The sequence below is a fragment of the Coturnix japonica genome, chromosome 5 (genome assembly GCF_054131305.1).
Source record: "Coturnix japonica strain WE chromosome 5, WE-NBRP24, whole genome shotgun sequence".
Classification (NCBI taxonomy): domain Eukaryota; kingdom Metazoa; phylum Chordata; class Aves; order Galliformes; family Phasianidae; genus Coturnix; species Coturnix japonica.
The window spans coordinates 17,644,036-17,668,253 of NC_140667.1; the positions used below are offsets into that span (position 1 = coordinate 17,644,036).

General features: G+C 35.3%; 1 protein-coding gene and 1 long non-coding RNA gene across 41 annotated transcripts in view; one reads left to right on the forward strand and one right to left on the reverse strand.

The window, feature by feature from the left end:
- Nucleotides 1-24,218, reverse strand: part of SOX6 (SRY-box transcription factor 6) — a 389,870-nt gene that overhangs the window by 7,027 nt on the left and 358,625 nt on the right. For 36 of the 40 annotated variants that reach the window (XM_085548565.1, XM_032444750.2, XM_085548579.1 and 33 more), the window contains 2 exons: nucleotides 9,508-9,741; nucleotides 6,938-7,154 (listed from right to left, as the gene is read on the reverse strand). In XM_085548565.1, coding sequence (XP_085404691.1) covers nucleotides 6,938-7,154; nucleotides 9,508-9,741 — 451 coding nt within the window. The remainder of the gene's footprint in view (nucleotides 1-6,937; nucleotides 7,155-9,507; nucleotides 9,742-24,218) is intronic. The other 4 variants (XM_085548583.1, XM_085548582.1, XM_085548556.1 and 1 more) reach the window with 1 other exon arrangement.
- Nucleotides 5-23,613, forward strand: LOC107314637 (uncharacterized). Its single transcript, XR_014946480.1, has 2 exons — nucleotides 5-78; nucleotides 17,581-23,613. It is a non-coding gene; the product is annotated as an uncharacterized LOC107314637 (long non-coding RNA).

Here is a 24,218-nt window from a genome sequence, read left to right on the forward strand (position 1 = left end):
AGAAGGAAAAGCAAGATGGGAACGTGATTACCTCTGTTTGGAGGAGAGAAGCCCTTCAGCAAGGCCAAATCAAAGCAGGTGATTTCCCGTGAGCGCTGCATGCATTCCTCTGAGGTTCTCAGTCTGGTCCTCATGGTATTTGTTCACCTTATTTTCTGCCCTCATGTGCAACTGGAGAGTAAATTATTTAGCAACTACCAGAACATGATTATTTCATGTCTTTTGGGTGTTTGTTCAAACCATACTACATAATGTAGCACTTGGAGAGAAATCTTCAAAATGCTTTAGGCACCAATGTGATGCCTAACTACCACAGTAGACTTCTGGTGTCCAGAATTATCCTCTAAACTCCTGACTGGAACTTCTGTTTTGTGATTGTGAATGGTGGAACCACAAGATTATATATAGTATCTCAAATGGCATACAGCTGATTGGAATAGGCTAATATCACTGACAGTCAAGCAACTAAATGCAACCTTGATTACAGTATGTACATAACTCAGCTTTTCCAGAAGACACAATGTCTCTTACAACAATGTACACATATTCAATTGCTTTCCTGAGTAAGGCCAGGATGCTGAACTCCCTTGATCAAGCCTTAATTGGCTATGAATTAATTAAAGCTACTTTTTACATATGGATTGAATAATAACAGACTTACTTCCTATATTAAAAGACAATTCCAAATATTCTTATGTTAATTTTGGACCATTAACTTTAGTAAAGACAAGAGAAAAAGAGGGGACTGAACTTGTCTGGAGGAAAATGAATCTACATCATACCTCAAATGTAACAAATTTCAATACCAGAAATACCTGAGTGCACTAGAAGTTGCTGTTTTACTATTGACTGGTTATTTGATGTACATGTCTACTTTTACACTGTATTTTAGTGCATTTCCAACATTCTTTAGAGCAATATTGACAAGCATTTTATATCTCTGTGCTTCATAATTTTAGCAAGAGAAACAGCATCAGACATGTTTGAATAGTCTCTTGAATCTGTAACTTCTTGATCACTGTGCTATTCCATGTCAAAATTCAAAAGGGGATAAAAAAAGTGCTTTGCATAAACCATTCTTTCATAAATTCTTGATTATTGTCTAAACCAATACACATACAATGTACATCTTATTTACAAGATGTCCCCTAAATACTGGATTTTTGTCATTCATTGACCAAACCCTAGGTTTGATAAAGATCACTGGACAGTTACTGGTAAACCAATGTACTTCAGATTTAGTCACCAGTAGAGAGTCAAATCATGAACACTGAGTAAGAGAATATTCAAATAGCATTACGTACTACATTAATTGCTGGTACTACTAGCCTGACTCTTAAAGCCTCTGCACAGCTTGAGAAATTCAAACATCTGTTGTATGAGTATGGTACACCTGGCTAGCAGCGAGCAAAAACATCACAGTAATTCATTTGACACAGTCATTATACTCCTGTTTGCAAATGATGATTTGCAGATGATTTACAAACAGCTAGGGATTTTTCACTAAATTTTCACTTTTTAAATGGTCTGATAAATGTTCTGTGAAAACAATTTTCAGCCAATGCATTTGCTTGGAAGTGATTTGCTGCAAACATCTTTCAATACTTTATCCATAAAATTGAACACCTACTTCATGTGAGAACATTTTGGTTTCAAGACTGCATGTTGTCAGGCATATAAATTATTACTTTTAAAAACCTACAGGTACCTCCTTCACAAATTTTTAGACACAGAAATTCTTTGCATCAGTGACTGTTTCCACAAAGCAAAGGAAAAAGAAAGTCACCCATGGTCACAGAAAATTTCTATGTATTTGTTGCCAAGCCATACACACTTAATTCTCTCCAATCTGTCTTTCTAACAACTGCTAGTGTTAACATTTTCCTGGTATTTCTTACAATAAATACATTTATAAAGCAAACAAAGAAAATCCTTATGTGTTCATCAAAGAATATCACAATGTTAATGCCAAAAGCTGTTTCAAGAGTTATTTTTTTTTTACAATGCGTATAAGTGTTGTAGAATATACTGAAGAAATGACTGAGTACAAGCTGCTCTTGTGTTAAAGATGACACTAAGGATCAGAAACCTAGATTTCCTACTCCACCATAAACATTTCTTTTATTATAACAAATTGTCTTTTTACAAGTAGCAAGAAGAGAAAAAAAACAAACAACTTGTTTAGGCTATGATGTATCTTGATACTGTGGTTATTATGTTAAGACCTAAAGGATAAACTAAGTTAAGAAACTCGGCTATTCTTTCAAACATTTAACAAGTGAGCAAAACTATTTTGCATATCCACATTTCAATGGGACAGGGTATATTTTTTCTATTTCAAAATATAAAGTGAGCAGGTCATAAAGTATAAAGGGAGTACAATGAAGCAGAATTTATAGAGCTGCCTTTTAATTGAGATTAGAGTAAATGTACAACAAACAATAGAGTGAATCAAAGTGGTGAAGAACTTGATTGGTGTAACAGGAAAGTTAAAGGCTTAAAGAATTTGTCATTTATCAATACAACTCTTCTTAACATGTTAAACAGAATTCAAATGCGGTATGCATGCCTCCTGCAGGGTAAGAACTGGTAAGAACTATGAGCTTGAAATTACCTATTATCTCACCAAACATTTGTTGACTGTACCACCTAAACTGGAACTACCTCAGACTGCAATCCACTTGATAGTGAAAATTTGCTAGCACTTAAACATGAGCACCTACACAGTTCCCTTAACTAGGCACCTAATTCTCCTAACTGAGCTACAGTTAACAATTCAGCTCAACTGCATATCCTTACAGTGTCCACTAATGTATGCTTTCTGCCTGGCTGAGATTTCCAGAACGCAACAATAGCCTTCTTATCTTTGAATAGTAACTTTGAGTAATGGTGATGCATGGCTTTACACTCTGGCTTCAAACCACCCCTGTATCCACCATCTCCTTTTTGCCAAGTAAATCCTCAGATGACCAATTACCACAGGTCTCCTGCCTCTCTGCTCTACCAGTATCGCTAACATGTCCATCTGGACTGCGACTGAAGATTTGGATCAAAATAGTTAGGTTAATATAAGAGAGCAGGTAACTTAAAAACTCAGATCAATTGACCTGCTTAAAAGCTTGCGGTATTAATATTCATGGGATTTTCCTAGAGAACATTCCACATTTGACTTCTGCAAAACTAGCTAAACATTTAAATTGGCAAATTACCATTGTTTTCTGATCCATTCCCAACTATTTTTCTGACAGCTCTTTAAATGACTGAAGCGAAATCAATTACATTAACAAAAATGCTTATGTGCTACACCCCCTTGAAACTCTCACTCCAATAAGGAATGAAAAAACAGTAAATCTCACAAAAGTACCCATTGTGTACTAACTTTAAGTTCAAGCTACAGGAATATAATATTACAGCTCAATTCAAAACCATAGTTTAGCAACATTCAGACTACATGTGTCTACAGTAGTTATAAACACTATAAAGGCTTTATTCTAAACATCTTACACTGACAAAACAAAAGAAAATTTACGGCTTACATCATTTTGCAGAGAAATGTATATATCATATACATATATTTAGAGTGACTAAGACTAAAAATGACTGAGGGTTGATTTTTGTAAGGCAAGGCAACAAAAGACAGACTCAAAATGTCTGAATTTATGGCTTATATATGATCTACTTGTTTGTTTACATTTATTTATGCATTACAAAAATTAGTACTGAAGATAAATTGCAAATCACTTGACATCTGTTAAGGGATTATCTTCTACTGAAGTTATCATTCACAATGTCCCATTAATAGTTAAAGACATATCTGTCTTCAGATTGAACACACATTAGATTAAAAGCAGCAAATTTTTAATATATAGTATGTATTAACTAGGAATTATTTCATTTTATCTTCCTTATTTGGAGTAAAATTCATTTGCACAGGAATGCAATACAATACCTATGCACATGTTCAATTCCATGCTGCTACTTAAAGTATTTGACAGTACCTAGATTTTTTTGTTATGGTCTATCTCCAAAGTATGCATTTCCTGCCCAAATTGTTCCAAGAAATCTTCACTCTCGCTCAATTCTCTGGAAGTTTTTCTTCAAAAAATCCAAACAGAACCTGACTAATCATTTGTTTATTTCTCTATTTTACTTTAAAGCCTTACCTTTGTATACTGAAAATCACTAAACAATTTTTCTGCATCTTACAAATATTTATCAAAGAATGCAGCATGAGCTTTTTGCATCTTTAAAACTTTAAGCAGCATAAAACTCTTTCCATGTTTGTGTGTATGGGGGGGTGTTTTAACTGTGCACACAGGATTATTCAGTGTTAGCAAACGATTCACTTGGGGATGGAAATTAGCCCTTCCTCAATTGCTACTGCAATATATCTACATGTAGTATAAGAGAATTCCAAATACAAATATGAAAGAATATAATTTTTATTACCAGTTATGGACTCCTCTAGCTACCTGTTTGATGGTCTGTCTTTCTCTTTGCCTCTATCCTATTTATCTTTTTATTCTGTGGTGATAAGTTTTTGCCATTTTAACATACCCATTCCAAACTTAATTGGTATATTCTTTTTATTTTTTATTTTTATTTTTTTTAAGAGAAAATAGAAACTAGCAGGACTCCAAGCAATACAAAACAGCACAATTCAGCATTTCATTAGTCTCTTTTTTGGTTTTTGTTTTTCTCTGTTGTATGTTTCAATATTTACTATAGAGTATACTAAATACTAAAAATTTACATTTGTCTCCTTTCTCATTCTGTTGAAGAATCTGCATCTCAATTCCCATGTGTACAATTCTGAAGGAAGGTTTATGCTCCAACAAAACAGTGGAAAAATGAGGGCAGTTAGGAAAACTGTTCCAAGTGATGTTTAATGTGACATTTAAAAGAAAATACAAAGAAGAGTAAGTTTAAGAAGTTGATGGGCTTAGTTACTGTGTTTCACTTAATTACAGTCTACTTCAGATGAAATGTTACTTTTTATTATTCAGTAAACTATTCTTCTGAAATAAATTATGCCATATATGTTTTAAGTTTCCATTCAAGAAGCTTGGTCTCTTCCAATATATATATCTTTTTTTTTCATTAGAGTAAAAATGAATTTGAGGCATCAGTCACAAAAAAACATGAGAAGCATGAAATAATTTTTAGAAATCACAGCTTGTGTTCCCTAAGTATCAGAATTTATACCCACACTGAACTGCAACCTTGTTCACATTTCATCTTTAGCAAATGGAAGCACCTTTTAAAATTACTGCTTCCAGTATAGTCCTTTGCATCACTTTCTAAGTACTAAAATGTAATTTACTGTTACTTTAAATCATCTTTGATGTGAATTGAGCAGTGTAAATTGGAATAGGAATAAGAATTAATACTTTCAAGAAAATGATGACATTCCCATGGTCTTTGTGATCACAACATTCGATATACGAGAAAGATGCCAAATTTTGGTTGCATTTTGAATAGATATTTTTTTTAATAGTCACAGTGTCATTCTTTATGTAGATACTTTATACGTTTCTTAGATCTGTCCTCCATATTCACCTACATATTTAGCCATCACTTCTGATGCATGAAACACTGTTACTTAATTCTGTTTTGAATTTGCAAACAATCAGCAAATTGTCCAGACTGCTTGTTTTGTATTTCTTCTATAGATATGATTTGGTCTGTCAAACTGCTTTGGACAACAGCTGAAGTTTCATTCCCTTTGTCTGAATATAATTTGTGATGTGCTGTATGTATTCAGATTTCTGTTTAGGTTCCAAAGAACAATTTTGATGGAAGCCTATTAGTAAACAATTTCCCTTAGAGTGAAGAATAAAAAACAACGTTAAAATTGTAGACTGGAAGGTTATTTCAACATATCAAAACCACTTCTATTTACTGATTGAAGAAAGAGCCCACATTGTTGCAGGCTGTACCACAGAATAATTGACTGCAACAGGAGTTCTGCATCCCAAGCCAAAAATGAGGGCACATAATCGACGTCAAGGTCAATTATCTGGTACTAAAGTACCCAACAAAAGGAGACTATTGTGATTAGAGAAATAAGCAGAACATTGTGAATTTGGAAGGGCTGGCAGTGGAGAAAGCATTTAGACTCTCTGTAAACCACCAGAAACATTGTTGGAGCACTGAGCATCACAGATCAATTCATTAAAAAAAAGCACAGGAGAGAGAAATCAGTTATGCTGCAGTTGTTTCACTGCACTAATGCTGTCTTATGTCTGTTAGTCTTCCATAGTTCTGCCTTCTATCCTAGAGAACAGAGATAATACTGCAAAACAGCCACACGCAATGTTCTTAAAATTGTGCCAGGATCTTTCTGTACCATTCGCTCCAAATTGGAAGTCTATCTGATCTGTCTATGCGGTACTTGAAAGACTCATCCCAAACCATGTATTTTTTGTAAAATATTATTTATCACAGTCCAACATGTAAGAAAAATTCTCATACCCTCATGTAATGATACCTTTCCTTTACATCTGTTCCTAATCTAACAACAATTAATTATTCCTGTACCTTTCATTGTTTTCCACTTTTCCCAACTCCTTATTCTACACTGGAATAATTTTTTGTGTTTTCCTCTTTGTTCTTGTCTTATTTTAGGAAATTGTCTTGGAGTTGTTATTAACTCTGAGTTTATTAGCATATTAGCAACTCACAAGAGACATGAGTCAAACCTGTCAGGATAACAGGATACAATTCCTTTTGAAGAATTCCACTGTCAGTATTATAATCAGAATTTATTGGTAAGCTGAAGTTCCATTTTCTGAGATATGTGTTTTTAATATGATTTTATAGATTCAGATCCTTACCTTTTAAATTCCATTAATAAGTGGCTTAAACAGATAAGTAAAATTGTTTTCAAAGACAATGGTCATTGCAATGCGCTGAAAAAAATTACAATAGTACTCACCCTACGGTAAAAAACTGCCTCATCTCCTGTCTTCGAGACCTCATCAGTTGTTTGTATTCACCAATACGCAATTTCTTTCCATCAACAATGCAGGTACGCTTTGGTCGAGGTTTGTATTTGTAATTAGGATACTTCTCTAGGTGGATTTTACTTAGCCGTGCCTGCTCTTCATAATAAGGTTGCTTTTCTTGATTTGACATAGACTTCCAGCGAGATCCTATTAACAAAAACATCAATGAGTGCCGAGGTAAAGAAAGTATAGTTTTACACATATGCATTTCAATTCATCATTTTACTATAATAAATACATTTTAAATAAATTAATTAAATAAGCTGATTTCAGTCTACATTAGCACTTGTATTTTAAGAGAGATCCTAAAAGAGCCTTGATTTTCAGATATTGCTGCAAACCTAACATATAGAAATCTCTACTAAAGAGATGCACTTAAAATCAAAATTTACTTCTCAAAATCTTATCCTTATGCTACAAAACAGATTTTTTAATTGTTACTCAATAACGTGAGCATTAATCTATGAATAAACATATACCTGTGTATATGCACAGTACTACAGCTCAGTGAGATCTACAAGCATACTTGTATGGTTTAACACATTGTCTGGGGATACTTGGTTTGATAGTTTGATGGAGATGTGAGCTATACCTTCCTGCTAACATATATTAATACCTTTGTATACAGCAGGATAAAATATGAAAACCTTCCAGATTCAAGAATATTATGAAGAAATGCCCTGCTTTCTGTATTAAATTTATTAGTCTTTTGATATAATCTTCCAACCACATGTAATAGTGGAAAGGACTACTTTGAGAAAGTCACACTTAATTTTCTTAACAAACATGATTTATTTTTTTTTAAGAAAAAATAAAAATGGAAAGCTTATTTGTAATTCTCTGTCCCACTTCAAGTACTGTAAACTTTCATTGAAAGCTGCACCAATAAAACATAAAAAATATAATACAGTGTTCACAGGAAGAGAAAAGAATTCAGATCTTTTGTATTGTTTATAAGAAGCTATCTAAACATTTGAAAAGGGAAGGTGTTTTGTTTTTTTATGGGATAAAAAAGGCAGAAAATAGCTTTTTGTGTGTGTCTTTTAGATGGATATAATGATTAGAGCTGTGTTAAATGTGGGTGGAAGCTATTCTTCTACCAAGATTTTTCATACATCAACAAATGGAAAAGTTGTATAAATATTATCCATAGCCAGCCATACTCTGTGTCAGTTCTAATATTTCATGGTTTTTTTTCTTATTGTCCTGGAAAAGTTGCATAGATACAGACACAGACTTATTTGTGGCAGAGAAAATAATGACAGGTTAATTCCATGGTTAACAAACACTCAATTGCTGGCACTTCTGAAATATTTATGCCGAAAGTTTACATTTTAATGAATACAGTTACTATACTCCTAATAGTTTTTTCACAGAATGCACACAAATAATATAGATTCCCCACAGCTGCCAGCACTGAAACAGTGCAGGTTTTATACAAAACTGAAAGGCTATTCATATGACTTACAAATATAGTAGACAAACATATGAGAACTAGGAAGTAACATTTTGAAAGTTTTATAACAAAGTAACATTTATTTCTATATTTGCTTGCCTCTGTAACAAACTTGGGTAAGAATGTATTTGAACTCAAAGTTTACAATAAAATGATTACAGATGAAATTTGATTTTTACTTTTATTTATTATGAGTTACATTTAGGATCTGTCTTCAGCTTCAAAGACTCAAAGTAAATACAGGTTTTCATGTTTCACCACTCATTCTCACGTATGTTTCTAATTCTCTAGAGAGGTCTCAAAAAGTAAATCAAAATTTCTCAAAAATGAGACAATTTACTTGCACGTTGCCAAAACAATCCATGGTGTATTCCCCAATTGTTCCAATCTATATAAATTAAATATTAACAACAGCATATTTTGATTAAGCAATATTTTAGTCATATGATGCAAGTGCTACCTTAGCTTTTCAAACACGCAATATTTTGTGCTTGAGCAGGGATACATCTACATGTCCTTTAAACTGCACCAGGTTTCTTGATATTGCACTGCCTGACATTAACCTTCCAGTAGTTACTCCAGAAAGTACCATTTTACAGCCAGGAGATCTGTAGTTCAAGCAATTTCTAATGGAATCTTGCAATTAGACCTTTTATTGGGATAGATTCTTGCAACATATTTCACAAAACATTCTTCACAAATGTTGCCAAATTAAAAGCATACTATCAGTCTGCTGTTAAAAATAAATAGAATTTAGGGACAGTGTTAAAAGGGAAAAAGAAATAAAGGAAAACAAGGCATGAGTTTTGATTTGTGTCACTTTCAGTAATTCCAAATTTAGTGACCTCCCTGACAAAGTATGTCCTAAAATCAGATAATTTGCATATCCCAGAAGGAGTTACTAGCCTGCTTCACTAATAGATCATTTTGCACCTCCAGAAAAAGTTAATGTCTGTCAATTGTCACTGCTATAGCACAGCATTCTGAGTTTTCCTTAAATTTGATTCACACACACTCCCAAGTTGTTCATTGCCTGGCACTTACCTAGGATTTTGCTAATGTTGGAGTTGTGCATGTCAGGGAAAGCTTGGAGAATTTTTCGACGCTCATCTTTTGCCCAAACCATGAAAGCATTCATTGGTCGTTTGATGTGCGGTTCACTACTGGCTCGACCCCGCGAATCCCGGTAGACTCGAGCTTCAGCCACAGTGGCACCTCCTGTTGGCCAACAATAATACTGCTGTAGTTTAGCTGCAGAGCCATTCATTGCTTTACTTCCTGTAATGTCAGGGCAGGAAGAAACAAGATGGATGCAAAACATTATTATGTGGATTACGCAAGTGCTTTCAGTACTGTTTATTTTAGCCCCATTCTCTTTCACTGTTGTCAGATCTATGAAAGAGAGAGACAGAGAAAGGGTGTCTAGTAATTTCACTTGTAACCACTCAGACTTACCTGTAAACACCTGAATGAAAAAACAGATTACACTATTATTTCTCCAGTTATGAGGTTTGAAAAAGTTTCAGTTTGGGATCTTAACATAGCATACATTTTCTGAATGCTCAACAAAACTCACAGAAAAGTCACAACTGAGAATCCAAACTGATGCAGACCTGTTCACACAAGTCACTTACGATTAATGCTGCCTGAGCAGAGAAGCACGTCACACATTTCATAAAATAAATTATGTAGTACACTGAGATGCAAGCTACTAGTTGTGTGGGCCTGATCACATTTGTAGCTGAATGTCTTAAAGTCATAACTGCTTCAGTTGAATTTCAATCTGCTATAGAACATTCAATCACATATACATAACAAAACTCTTCGCCTTTAATAGGTACACCACACATAGCATGAGAAAACTTCTGAAACTGGTGACAAGCACTCCGGCTTCTCCATGTGCAGTGCTTCACTATACCCCAGTGTTCTGTAGCTACCCACCCACAGTTCAGCTTGTGTATGCAAACTGTAGTTGGGTTTTTAAGTGCAGCCAGTCCTGCTGCTTAGCCACAAGAAGCAAAGCATCATAAGGAATTCAGAGTTCAAAGGATGGAGTGGGAGCTGTAGAGCTGGTTAATACAGAAGAAAGAGCTAAAAGCCTGGATAAGGTCTGATTTTTCCAGAAAAAAAACTTTTGCATCATGATAATAACATAAATTTTCAGGGCTAGACCTTCACTACAACAGAAAGGCAAAAAGACCTTTCCTGAAATAAGAAAGTGACATACATAATCTTATGCCTCACCAAACTGGTCAACAGTTTAATTCCTTGAAAGCCAAGGTACTTAATAACAAATCAGCACAATAATAAGTCTTTTTTTTTTCTTTTCTTTTTTCTTTTCTTTTTTTTTTTTTTTTCTGCTGTGAACTTTTACAGCCTGAGACATTTCTTTCATATTTGAATATATATATATATATAAAAAATTATAAAGTAAAGTTACTTCTTTACACTAAGTAGTGATCTAATAATTTCAGTGACTGACTCAAAAGATTTTAATTGTACAAAAACTAATTTACTATAAAAACACTGTATCTCAGATAGACTATTTAAAACTTTCTATATAGGAAATTCACTTACAAGAGAAAAGTCCTAAAATACAGGATGCATGACTAATACACTACCTTTTTTCCACCATGTCCACAGTACATTAATTTAATTTAAAATGCACTGACCATACAGGATAAATTCATTTTGCTTTACATGGTGTTGACAGCCATGTTTATTGTGCAGTGAAATGTAGTGTCATTTCAAGCTGACTGTATCCATCAACGCAGGGCAATATGCTGACTACTGGGCCAGATGAAGACATACATTACTCTGAGAGCAAAACACTCATTCATATACAGCAGTGTCTTCTCCTGAGGATCACCACGGTAATTTATGATGCCTCCAGTGCCATTACTTTACAACTGACACCAATTTGGCAATTTGTATACTAACATGCGTGCACATGAAAGAAAGCAAGTTTGTGGCAAATGGAAGATGCAAAACTATTTTAATACTACTCTAAGGTAAGTACCATGCAAGATGTGTTCAGTGTTTAGAGGGGGCTACAAATGCAGTTTTTTACTGCAGAAAGAAACAGTAGTTTTGTCGAGTGACAGAAGATCTGGATATGCCTGTCGGGTCATTTTAGGGGTGTGTACTGTTCACAAGGCTTTGTTCATTCTTTGTCAGACGGCTTGCAATGTGCATGTCAAAGATATCATCTTTTAAGAGAGTCTACTTATTGTGAAACTATAATAAGTTATAAACATGTAAGTCAACACTGAAGCATTTACTGAGATAAATAACTGCATAATTTGAGAAAGATTATATCACATACTAGTAATTCCATCTTTAAAAAAATACTTTAATATCTTTAAATAGTATATGGGCAATTAAGAAGTTGGTAATAAGTTTTAAAAATATATTTTTAAATTAAAAATTCATTTAATATTCAGCTTTTCTACTCATAACGAAGAAGACAAATTTGAATCTGTAGGATGATTTTCTGTCTTTGACTTTTTCAAGGGCTGTTATTCATATTGGCAAAGGAATTTGTCATTAGCCCTTTCTAAAAAAGTTTTAGCATAAGCTAAAAATGGAGGTGCAGAGCATTTTTCCGAGTAGTTTACAGGCTGATTTTTTAATCTGGATATAACTTAGGTAGGAAGAAAAAAAACCCAAACACATAAGCAAAGTATTTTAAGAGAAAGGTTATGTTAGAAAACAATTCTTACTTAAAGTAATAAATTACAATCATCCCAAGAAGGCCAAGAAGCTCTGGCTGCATCTGCTTTAGCAAGTCCATACTTGAAGGAGTTGAAAAAGCAGCCAAGAAGTTGATGTTCTCTGTACTTGATCTCTAGAGGAATATTTGCAAGTTGACCCATAGGCTGTCAGAAAAGCATCTGCAAAATGAATTTCTGCAAATATCTGAAGTAGTAATCTCTGTGTTTTTCTAAGTATCTCAAAGCTACAGAATTATATTCAGCTTGAAAAGCATTATAAGAAAATACTTTTGTTAGCATGCGATTCCATGTGGGGAGCCAGAAATTCTCAGTATATTCTAAAGTTAGAAATGAAGCACTAATGACATAAAAAGTACATATGCTGAGTGAGCTCTTTCAAGTTGAAACACATAAGAACAAGTTTTCAAACTGCATGGTTGTTCTTAGGTACTTCATCCTGTCATTCAGGTATTTAAACAGCATCATGTCCTATATAAACAATTTAAACAGCCAGTACAAAGTATGGACTTTTTTTCTTCCTGTGGTAGTGATAATGCTGACAGAGACAGAGATGCCTGAAATTTCTGAAAAAATGATATGACTGTAAAGTTGTATGTGTTTCATACCTGTTCTTTTTGAAAATGTTTTCTGAGACAGATAATAAATAATAATTCCAAAACACTAGATAAAATAAAGAACATAGCACTAATGAAGGGGGAAATGAGAGCACAACACTGGTAATTGTCTTTCTATGGCAACTAATGTTCTACCTGATAGTTCTACAGTTAATACTGCAACTGTGGTAGGAGAGTTTAGATTTCAGAATGAAGAGTTTGGTCAAGATTCAAAATTATTGCAAAAGCAGTACAGTTTGGCTGCCCTAATGGCTTAGTTGGCAAAGAAATCTACACTTTGGCCTAAAGGCTTGAGATATCCTCAAAGTGACAATTTTGGTTTCCAAGGGTGTGGACTGACTTGCTTCCTAGCTCCCTTGCATATACTCAACTTGTCGTGACTTAGATGATTTAAAGATAAAATCAGATTACACGAGAATGATCATTTTTTGTGGGTATATGGCAATCAACTCCACTCTGGGAACTGGATTCCAGACTAGCATCTGGGGACAGCGTCGGGCCAAAGAACAGCACAGAATGAATAAAAAAAAAAAAATGCTACAGATTCATTAAAGTAATCTCAAACAATATTTTTCTTCCAAAAGAGATTGGCTGTTCTCTAATGCATATGCAAGAATTGAAGGCTTTTGAAAGGGAAAGAAATATGCCCATTGACAAGGAAAAGATAAACATTTTCCATGAATGAAATGCTAAGAAAAACATAGTAACAATTGATATATTATTTATTTATCAATTCCTGCATTTATCTTAGTTTCTCACCTTGTAAAATAACAAGAATTTTAGGACAGGCACCATTTCCCTGAATAAGAGTTTAACATCATATATTTAATGGGATGGGATTTTACCCTCCATTTTATCTGTCACTTACCAAAACAAAACCTCAGATCCAGCCTTTACTTTTCACCAAAACACAAATCATGATCACAGTGACAGAGAGGAACAAAAGAGACTGAGAAATAAAGATGAGAGATTGAGAAAAGATTTGACAGCAAAAAGAAGGAGAGTTTAACCAGTCCCTTGGTTATTCTTTAATTACTCTTCACACTCTGGCCATTGACTCACCTTTAAAGTAGCACATTTCCTTTGAATCCCCTAATATAATGAATATTTGGCTACTCTAGAGAATATACTGCATACCATCTTCCATAAATATATATATATATCCACATAGGATATACAAAAATGAAGACAATCTTCCTACGTTCCTAATGTGAAAGTTATTGTTTAGCAATAGAGCTAACCAATCATATGTTATTCACTAAGCTGAGATGATATTTTTGTCTGCTTTAGAAAGGACTGATCATGACCAGTTGGGTAGAGAATGGCTTGAAAACAGCTCTGATAAGCATTTGGGGGTATCGAATGATGCAAGGTCCAATATGAGCCAGTAATGTGCACTTGCATCCCATAAGGTCAATCATATCCTGTGTTGCCTCAAGAGAAGCAGGACCAGCAGGTCAAGGGTGGTGATTCTGCCCCTCTACTCTGCTTTTGTGAGACTGCACCTGAAGTACTGCATCCAGTTTTGGGGCCCCCAGCACAAGAGAGACATGGAATGTTGAAGCAGGTCCAGAGAAGGGCCACAAAGTTGATCAGAGGGCTGATGCACCCTCCCAGTGAGGACAGGCTGAGAGAGTTGAGGCTCCAAGGAGACCTACAGTGGTCTACTAGTACCTGAAGGGGGCATACAGGAAAGCTGGGGAGGGACTTTTGATAGGGCAGGTAGCAACAGGATGACGGGACATGGTTTTAAACTGGAAGAGGGAAAATTTAGACTAGATTTCAGAAATAAATTATTTACTGTGAGGGTGGTGAGACTGGAACAGTTTGCCCAACAAGGCTGTGAATGACCCCTCCCTGGAAGCATTCAAAACCAGGATGAATGAGGCTGTGATCAACCTGATCTAGAGAGAGGTGTCCCTGCCTATAGGAGGGAGGTTGGAATTAGATGACCGTAAGGGTCCCTTCCAACCCAAACCATTCTATGATTCCATGATTCTGTCTTCAAAAAATATGCTTCTGTCTGGTAATAAAACTAGCACTGCTAGTAGCTTGCATGTCAGAAACTAAAACCTAACAAACATGCAATTAAGAGCCACTCTTTTGCTACTAGAGATGAATTACTCATAAACATGGAAATGCAATAAGAGCAGGAAGTATGAAAACCTAGCTTGGCAGAGCCCTTTTCCAGCTCTTAGCAAGTGGACAGACAAATGCAGCCTTTCTGAAAGCTACAGCAATATTTCAAATCAAATTGAAAAATGAAAAGAATGACACACACTCACCAAAAACTTTGGAAAATCTAGAATACAAGATTAATAACATATCTGTTTTTTGAGCTGTTAAGCTCAAAGCTTTTTCCAAGTTAGACAAATTACTATTTCACTGTTAGCTAAGGCTCCTAACAGGGTTAAAGTATCATTTACATTTGTTTTGTCCCTTGCCTGCTTCTAAATTTTATTTACATCCTCACCCATATTCATAAGTCTTTCTGATTCTGGATTATCAGAAACAGAGGTAAAATAAATGTGTATCTCATGAACTATTGTCATTACTGGCATGTCTTGTCATCACTGTGCAAAACTAACACCCATGTGGGAACATGACCAGCTGCCCAACAGGGATGCCTGTAGACACACAGACACAAATATTTTGCAGGGAAGTCTCTGTTCATCAAGCTGCTTGCATTCAAAATGCTAAACAAATATTATTCAGCTGAGATTTGAGGGTCCAAAATGTCTTATAAACTGCATGTCAGTGAATAAGGAGGGGATGAAAACTGAGAAATACATGAGTGATTCATTAAATAGTGCAATATTTAAATGGATTCTAAAGTTATTAACCTGTAAAGTTTCTGAAATATGCTAAGTGAGTACTAATAGTTGAGAATATAATGTAGCAGAGGTTAGCTACATTCATGTAACACTCAGTTATGATAAAGCTTCTATTTTTCCTGTTAAGAGACTCCATTCTCTTTAAAACATCAACAAGAAGAACCAAGAGGGAACTCCCTAAGGTCAGCTCTGAGGAAACATAAACCTCTAATTCAATAACTCTGCTACTGCACTGAAAAAGGCCTTATTATTGCAACATCCATATGGAGTCAATTGGACATTAATGACTAATCAATCCCTCCCCTTTCTATTCTACTTATAGTGTCAGAAACCATGTTTAGATTAGCCCATTTCCTGCTTAGGATCGCTCAAGATGTCTTTTGTTCTTTCAGGGCTGGCCTGATGGAGGCAGCTTAAACAAACACACGACCCAAGTGGTGCAGGAGTTATAAACTGCCATATGTGAATGAACAAAGGGGCCATACTAAAGCCTTTTGTGGTATTTGTTAATGTTTTTCATCTGAGTTTAAAAAGACCTAATGACTTTGCGGTGAGCTGATGCATGTGGCTCGTGGCTTTGCAAAATGAAGGAAATTCTACCCAGTTATATATCAGCATATATTTTCCAAAGTGCCTTGTTTTCAGTTTTGGTGACAGAGAGTTTACTTTTTTAGTCCATTTGTTTTACATATGCAAGCAAAATTCTTGATCTTAGTTAAAATACAGCAACAGTTTTCACAGCCACCCTCGGAACCCGTGTGTAGTCTTCCCCCATTTGAAAGTCAGGAGCTAAAATTAATAGTGAAACACATTCTGGGTATAAAATCAAATCCTCTGTTCTAGGCATACCAGTAGCAGCTCACTCACCAGTGTTCAGAGCTGAATTGTTACTTGGGTCATATTAAGGGCTGAAACAATATTTCTAAACAAGCTATTATCACATTCATGCTGTGCAGCCAGCCATGCCCAAATCTATATTATCTAAATGAATCAAGGCCACTAAATGCAACTATTTTCTACATGGCTTACACAAACAGTTTAGATTTCTTGACCACAATTGATGGTAAAATTAACCCTCATAGAAATCAAGGAGAGTACAGCTGAAACAGTGAAAACAATCTTAAATTTCATGGAATATTAACACAATTATTGTGTAAGGACTGACCTAAAAGCCCTCAATGGCCAGCATAGCCCCACTTGTACTATAACGCAAGAGTATGAGAAGTTACTCTCTGGAGATCCACGAAAGTGGGATGAAGCAGCAACCTCTACTACAGATTGAGGGAGAAATTTAAATGTCATAACGTTTTTTAATCATTTGCACTTGCAGACTTCAAGATCCTTCACAGATAATTAATTAAATGCAAACAATAGATATTATTGACAGGAAAAAATCTGAAACACATGTAAGTTCAAGGTTACTCAGCCTAAATAATGGCATCAGAAGCACAGGGTTGCCAGTCATCATGTCTAACTACCATTTACATCCCCATAAACACCATTCTTGTGTCCCTTTGATATTTCATTCTGAACTCAGGTGAGGAAAGTAAAGTTCCACAGAGAGATAAAAAGAGTCAAAACTATCATGAGAAATATTGCTAATAATTATTATTGTCTGGAAAAAAAGAATAAATCTATTGATATTGCAAATTGAGTTTTCTGAAATTATTGCCAAAGAACAGTCTCTAACACAAACATTCTCATAAGAGCTGCAGATTTATTGCTAGTGGAGATGTTACATAATTTCAAATATCCCCTGACATGGCAGTGTCACCTAGATCGTCTAAAAAAACTGATTCTAAAACACAGAGATTAAATTCTGTAATCTTCAGACATCCCTAGCACTTTTAAAGTAAATCCTGCCTGAACAAGGGCTATGGGACAAGATCCATTCATATTTCAGTCAATGCTTTGTTTTGTTTTGTTTTGTTTTAGGATGGAGAAATGACGGACAGGAATTCACCACAGAGGAAAAAAAAGCCTGACTTCATATTTGATGTATGCATTGTTCAAGGCGTGGCTGAACACTTGTTAATGAGCAACTTTGCTTGCTGCTTTGTAGCAAAACAATGAATTTCAAAAGCTTAGGTACAACGTGATTTTTGAAATGGATTTATCTTGAACATTGAGAGCTTTAAAAAGCTGCATCCCTCAAATTGTGTGATATTCATGAAATACAGAAAACTTTGCAAAAGGTTTTAATACATGTTGGAATCACTGCAATTGTGGCCTGTATCCTGGGTTAAATCTGTAATTGAATTTGGCACCTTCCAGAATACGCAAAATCATTCTTTGTATCAATACAACTAATTCCCTTCCACCCAGTGTTTGCTGTTCTTGCTTGTCATATCATGTCAGTAATTAGATTGCAAGGACCTAAGACGTGGGTATGCATATGCCATTTCTTCTTGCCTTTCCCATGAAGTGCTGTAATTATAATAATTAATAATATAATTAGTAAATAATATACCATAAAGGGAGAGAGGCAAAAGCAGCATGATAAAAGTTGTAATTCCATGAGTAATAATGAATGTTATAAAAAACTCTTAAGGCTAAATTTTCAAATATTCTGCACCTGCATATTTGGGACATGAGAGTGAAGCCAAGATGTTTTTTCACAAACAAGGCATGTCCAAATATGCTGCCACATTTATCTGATTTGGATTTTAAAAAGATGAGGGATTTGCCATGAAATAGGGACTAACATGAAAAATTACAAATGGCCTTTCAGAAAAGCTGCACTTCCTGAGTTATTATAACTATTCAATCATAAACATAATCATTTAACATTTGCTGAAGCTGTGAAGGTACTGCAATGCCCAACCCACAGACATTATGGACCACAAATTCTCTAAAATTAAACTACAAATGAAGAAAATATTGTCCCCTTGCTACTTAGTTTTATAGAAAAGACTTGCTTAAATACTTGGCATGTCTATGTGGATGAAAAGCAGATGTTTTTAAACATGTTTCTATTGCTGAGATACTAAGGTTCTTGGAGGAGAAAATGGCACACAGGTTATATTTAGAAAAATAGAGAGTTGTAAAAAGAAGAGAACTTGTCTGGAAGCTGTACAGTGCTCTTTCCTTAATGTATTAATATCCCCACCCTGCTTCTTTACTCAAGGAGGTAAGAAAAAGGGGCAAGATTCCCTCCTCTTCCATAAGAGCACAACAGTGGATTTCTCCATCAGCTGAAAATTAACTTGTGCCTGAAAATTTCATATTATTTTAAGCAGCCTGAATCTCCTTCTTCAGTACTGGAACACAACAAAGATATATACAGAGCTACAAGAATCAGGACCATGGGTTTTTTGATACCTGTGGTGGCTGTACATGGACTTCAGAGCGTGAAATAATGTTTTAAACAACTGAACTACTATATTTAATTTTTCATTCACTCCACTTAAAAGTAGCTAAGCAAGCTGACTGATGCTTTCAGCATTTGTGACAATTATCTTCTCATGGGCAAAGATTTTTTTGCACAATATTGCAGCCCACGGTTACTTTTACAGCTTTGTTCTTAATTCCTGAGGAAAAAAAAATGTTGTACTGTAGAATGGAAACTGTGACAAGCTTTAACTGTATCTGTGGTAATGGGCACCCCTGAATAAAACCAAGTATTGGAACAGTGGTTGTACAACATTAGAAATGATAATTAGAATTTTTAAAATAAAAGCGCTATTCTAAAAGAATCAATTACTGTAACACAGAAACAGCAAATGAAAAAGCCTGATCTTTAGCAGTCGGAAAAAATACCTCAGACAGTTGAAAATCAAAAGGTAACACTGTCGGAGAACATCCAGATTTATTATGCTGAAAGTGAGAAGCATACTACATGTTTAATATTAGCATCTTGAGAGGAGTAGGTTTCAATGCAATAGGAAAAACCAGTTCACACACCCTCAGCTCAGATTTTTCAGTACTCAGAGTGGGAGTTCCCTCTGTAAAATGTTATGGGGATGCTAGCAACAAGCTTCATAAAGCAGATGCCATCAGAAAAGTGATGGGATGGTTCTTAACAACAGAAGGTCTTATTCCTATCCCGTTTGCAGACACTGAGTTACTCCAGAGCTGAGGCACTGAACCTCATCCAATACAACCAAAATTCCATGCCTAAGTTCTTTAACACAGAGCCCTGATCTGTTATGAGTTGTTCTGAACAATATGAGCGTATCACTGAAATTTCAGGCACAACGAAATAGATTCATATGTGCTAAATGTGGCAACCACAATGAATGAAAGCCACATTTAGCATCTAGTCTAATTAATTAAAACATTAATAATTTATTGTAATATAAATAATAAAGATATACTTAAAAGAATTTTTTTTAAAAGGCCTATAACAAGAATTCAGAGGAATAAAAATTCCAGTGCTTAAGCTTACTGCACTCTCTCTGGAAACACTTCTTTGTTTTCAGACAGCTTTCACTGTTTTCTGATTTTCATCTTTCCCTTCTCAACTGCCATGGCAACTATTACAAATATTTATGTGCGACAAATACTGGCGTGGAGAGGCATTCTTTCCTCCAGTATTTATGAAGCGCTGTCACAAAAGTAGGCGATGCTTTGTCATGCATGTACTACCTTCTGTTTACACCTCTGCATAGGAGCCTGTTAAACAAGTTACCTCACAGGTTTGGACTGTGTTGGCAGCTTGCCAGGATTGATCTGCCTGCAAAAATGCGGTTCCCTTTCACCTACCTCTTCAGCCCATCAAAGCCAACCTCCTTTGGAGTTAAGAAGGAACTGCCTCGTCCTTTTGTATAAGCAGTTATTTTCTGTCAGGCATACGTGAGCATGTTGGAGATTTAAGTATATGATAGAGGTACTCCGTTAAGAAGCAATGATGTGCTTTTTTCTGAAGAGATTTGCAAAATGCAGGCACTTGTCATAATGCCAGCTCTACCACCAGGACAGCAGAAATTAAGTTTTGAGAAATGGACATTTTGGGAGCTGGACAAGGCAGCAGCTTCTTCTTACCCAGGTTATCAGCCTGGTACTACTTCTGTTAATCCTTCTTTTTTGTGCGTGCCTTTCTCCTCAGAAGGCTAAGAAACTACCTTCCACTTTGGAAAGTCTCCCTGCATTCCCCCAGTTAGCTCGTTCCTCTCCTCCATCAATGACTTCATGTTCAATGCTGCTCTGCTGCCATTGAAACCCTTCATCTGCTCACTACATTCTGAAAATGGGTTGTATCTGCGAGGATTCCTAACACAATTTCTTTCCCTCTCTTTAATTCAATTTCCCTTGCTTTTGGGCTAGCATTATCTCTCCTTGTGGTACAAAATACTACGTAATGTGGCTAGCTAAAGTCAAATCTGTATGGGAAGTTGACAGCATCCTCTGGACATGAAAAGAGCAATTGCAATAATGACAACTCTGAGCAAATCCTGGACTTTGTACACTGTTCAGCAAATGCACTATCTGAAATGCTACAGAACTGGATTCTCACACTTACTACTGAGCAGAAATAAAAATAAAGTTTCATGCTCCTGTATGACAATTTTGGATTCAGCTCCAAAATCAGGTTCAGACCAAAACCTGTGTATATCTGAATAGGAATTAATAAAATAAAGCTAGGACTTACTATTGCAATTAGCCTGTTACAAATGGTTATGCAGCACACTATCTCCATTTGGCTTGCCTTCAGCCTTTTTGAGGAACGGTCAAAAATTCGATCAAACATGTAAGTCTTAAAGCTACATTTCGAACAGTGACTTGGTATATAGAAAAACACTGTCTTTAAACCAGGGGACCTACACATAAAAGTAGGAGACAGCATGCAGTGAAAGGCTGGACATATGCAAAAGAGGACACAGGCACTAAAGAAATGTATTTGACTAGAAGATGGGCTGGTACCAAGCCCAAGCTGAGGGATCCAAAATACATCTTAATGACTGACTTAACATTTAGTATCTATCTAGTGAAGGAGACCTTTGGGAGATTTTGAAAAGTAATATTCTAATACAAGAATAAAGTAAATACATTGATAAAGTGTACTGGCAGATCCAACAATCTTATTATAAAATCCTTTTTTTTTTTTTTTTCTCAACTAGTAGGGATGGACCTATTCTTCCTAACTGTGGATCATTGCTTAACACAGTCCAGTGGATTAGTATCCAAAGAAGAAGCAGCAAGTGCTAAGCAAAGCTTACAGACTCAGAAAGACTACTACATAAGAAATAGAACAAATGAAAATATCAAAACAGGACTCAGAAGAAAAGAGCTTTGTGTACTTTGTCCCATCTTAAGAGGCGAAATATTTAACTAGTAAGCCCCTGATTCTAATGTACAAACACAAACGAACACTGAACTTGGAACAAAATGTTAATGCTAATATGGCATTTTCATCTGTTTCTAGTTGCTTTTTGAAAGTGAATTTGGCTTCACAATGCATCTATTTTTTCATAGTGTAAAATGGGGCATAGAGAAGTTATTTCTCTTTTACAGAATCACGTAGTGAGGCAGTGGCAAAACAATAACATTCAGATGTTGTTGCCCTGAGCCCAGGATCCAATCAAGAAAATCATATTTAAACAGATCCAATTCTTTGGCAAGAATGACGATCAGATCTTGATGGAATTTGAATCTCTGCAACTGCTTAAGGAAACTACACTACAACATAAGGTAAAATCAGTAATTGTCAACAGAAACATTAAGTCTATTCTGCAGATTACTATCTACTACTAAGCAAAATCTTAGCATATTTCCTACAGATTTTCCATAGCGTTTCACCACAAGCATAAGAAGTAGAAGGATTGTTAAGCATAGAGTGTGTTACACATGCATGAGATATATGTGGTTCAACAGAAGCAGCACTATCACCAACAGTGAAATGAATTTCTTTCTTAAACATGAATCGACAGAATGTATTCAGAACATCCAAGGTTCTAAGATAAAATAACTAAACATTTTAGTCTCCCCCACCTGGAATTTAACAATGACCTCTTGCATATATTCTCCCACATTCTGGTCAGTTGATATATATCTCAGTCACATTTGAAGCTGCCTACAAAAATAACATTTCCTTAAAAATTATGAGGTTTGGAGAAAAAAAAAATCTTGCTTAGATCTTTAACTGGCTGTTTATAATTTCACATACCAGTTGCCAAACATGAGAGTCTCAAATCATGTTTGTTTGTTTTTTAATTTTGACAACAACAATTGTATTACACACTTTAATATGACAACTTGGATTTCCAGGTAATGATACACTTCTAAGAGCAGGGGGTTATCCATCAAATGGTGTCACAGTCAGCAGCAATGTTTTTTGTATACAGTCTGAACACGATTTTTAATGTAAGTAGCCCAGTCCTGATGGTAACTAAGGAAGTAATAGAGATGTTGCCTTATTTAATATTTAATACAAAATTCTTATAGATGATTATCAGACCTCCATTTAGATGACAGGTCACTCAGAATAATACAAGCTTTGAATATAGACTCATATGCAAATTCATCTCTGAAAGAACAACTGGTTGCCATTAGTCTAAAAAGTGTTTCACACGCTGGTCAGGGATAACAAGCACAGGGCCTGACATTCATTCTGCAGTGTCTTTCAGATACATGTCTTATAATTTCATAAAGTCAAATATAAAGAATTTCAAGACTTCTCTTATAATTCATGTTTTAAAAAATTACACATGTAGTTTCAAAATGTGATCAATAACCAAATACTGCAAGCAATACAAGAATTAAAGGGAAATGTGACTCAGATACTGTCAGATCTCTGCCATGCATTATAGATAAAAATTAAGGAATAGACAGGAATCATTGCTAGATACTAGTACAAAGGAATTCCATAAACCAAAAAATCTTGCTGATATTTCTTGCAACAAATTACTTGAACCTTAAAGGCTGTGTCAAAGCTATGAGACCCAGGAGCACTTCCCAGATCTTGTCTGTCTCGGCTGCATGCTGAGACGAGACAGACATGTACCATGTCTCTGCACACTTAAGTTTCCTTTGGAAATTCAAGTGTGCAGGTAGACATGGAGTACCACTGTAGAACTGCACTCCCACGGGTCCCTCGGTGCACACCAGCAAGGGATAAGGATGCAGTTCAAACTGCTTTTCTTTTGCAGTTTACTGCCAGCAATGCAACTAAACTTGGACACCCTGGCTCAGGAAATTCTCTGTACCCTCCCCCCTAATAAAAGCCCTCTACAGATAATTTGTCTTTTCTTAGTTTTGAAGTTTGAAAATTCTGGTGACTGAAGTAAACCATCTGAAAGGCCTAATTGCCATGCACTCACTGTCACAAATTAGTTTGGACCTCATAGATCCGATGAAAAAAGGAAGGGAATCTAGAGTTGGTAGCCAGTATGTTACTTAGGAAATGTTAATATTCTATATGACTGCATAAAAGTAAAAAACAAGAAATAAGTATCAGCTAAAAGAGGTCTATAGCAATGTGTGCTCAAATAATATATATATATATTTAAAAATGGTATAGAAAAGATCAAGATTCAGTAACAATGACAAAACAGAAAGGAAGGTGTGTGAAATCCACCAAATCTTAGAAGGTTATAATGGTAATCATTTGGAATCTCTGACATGCACTTGAGACT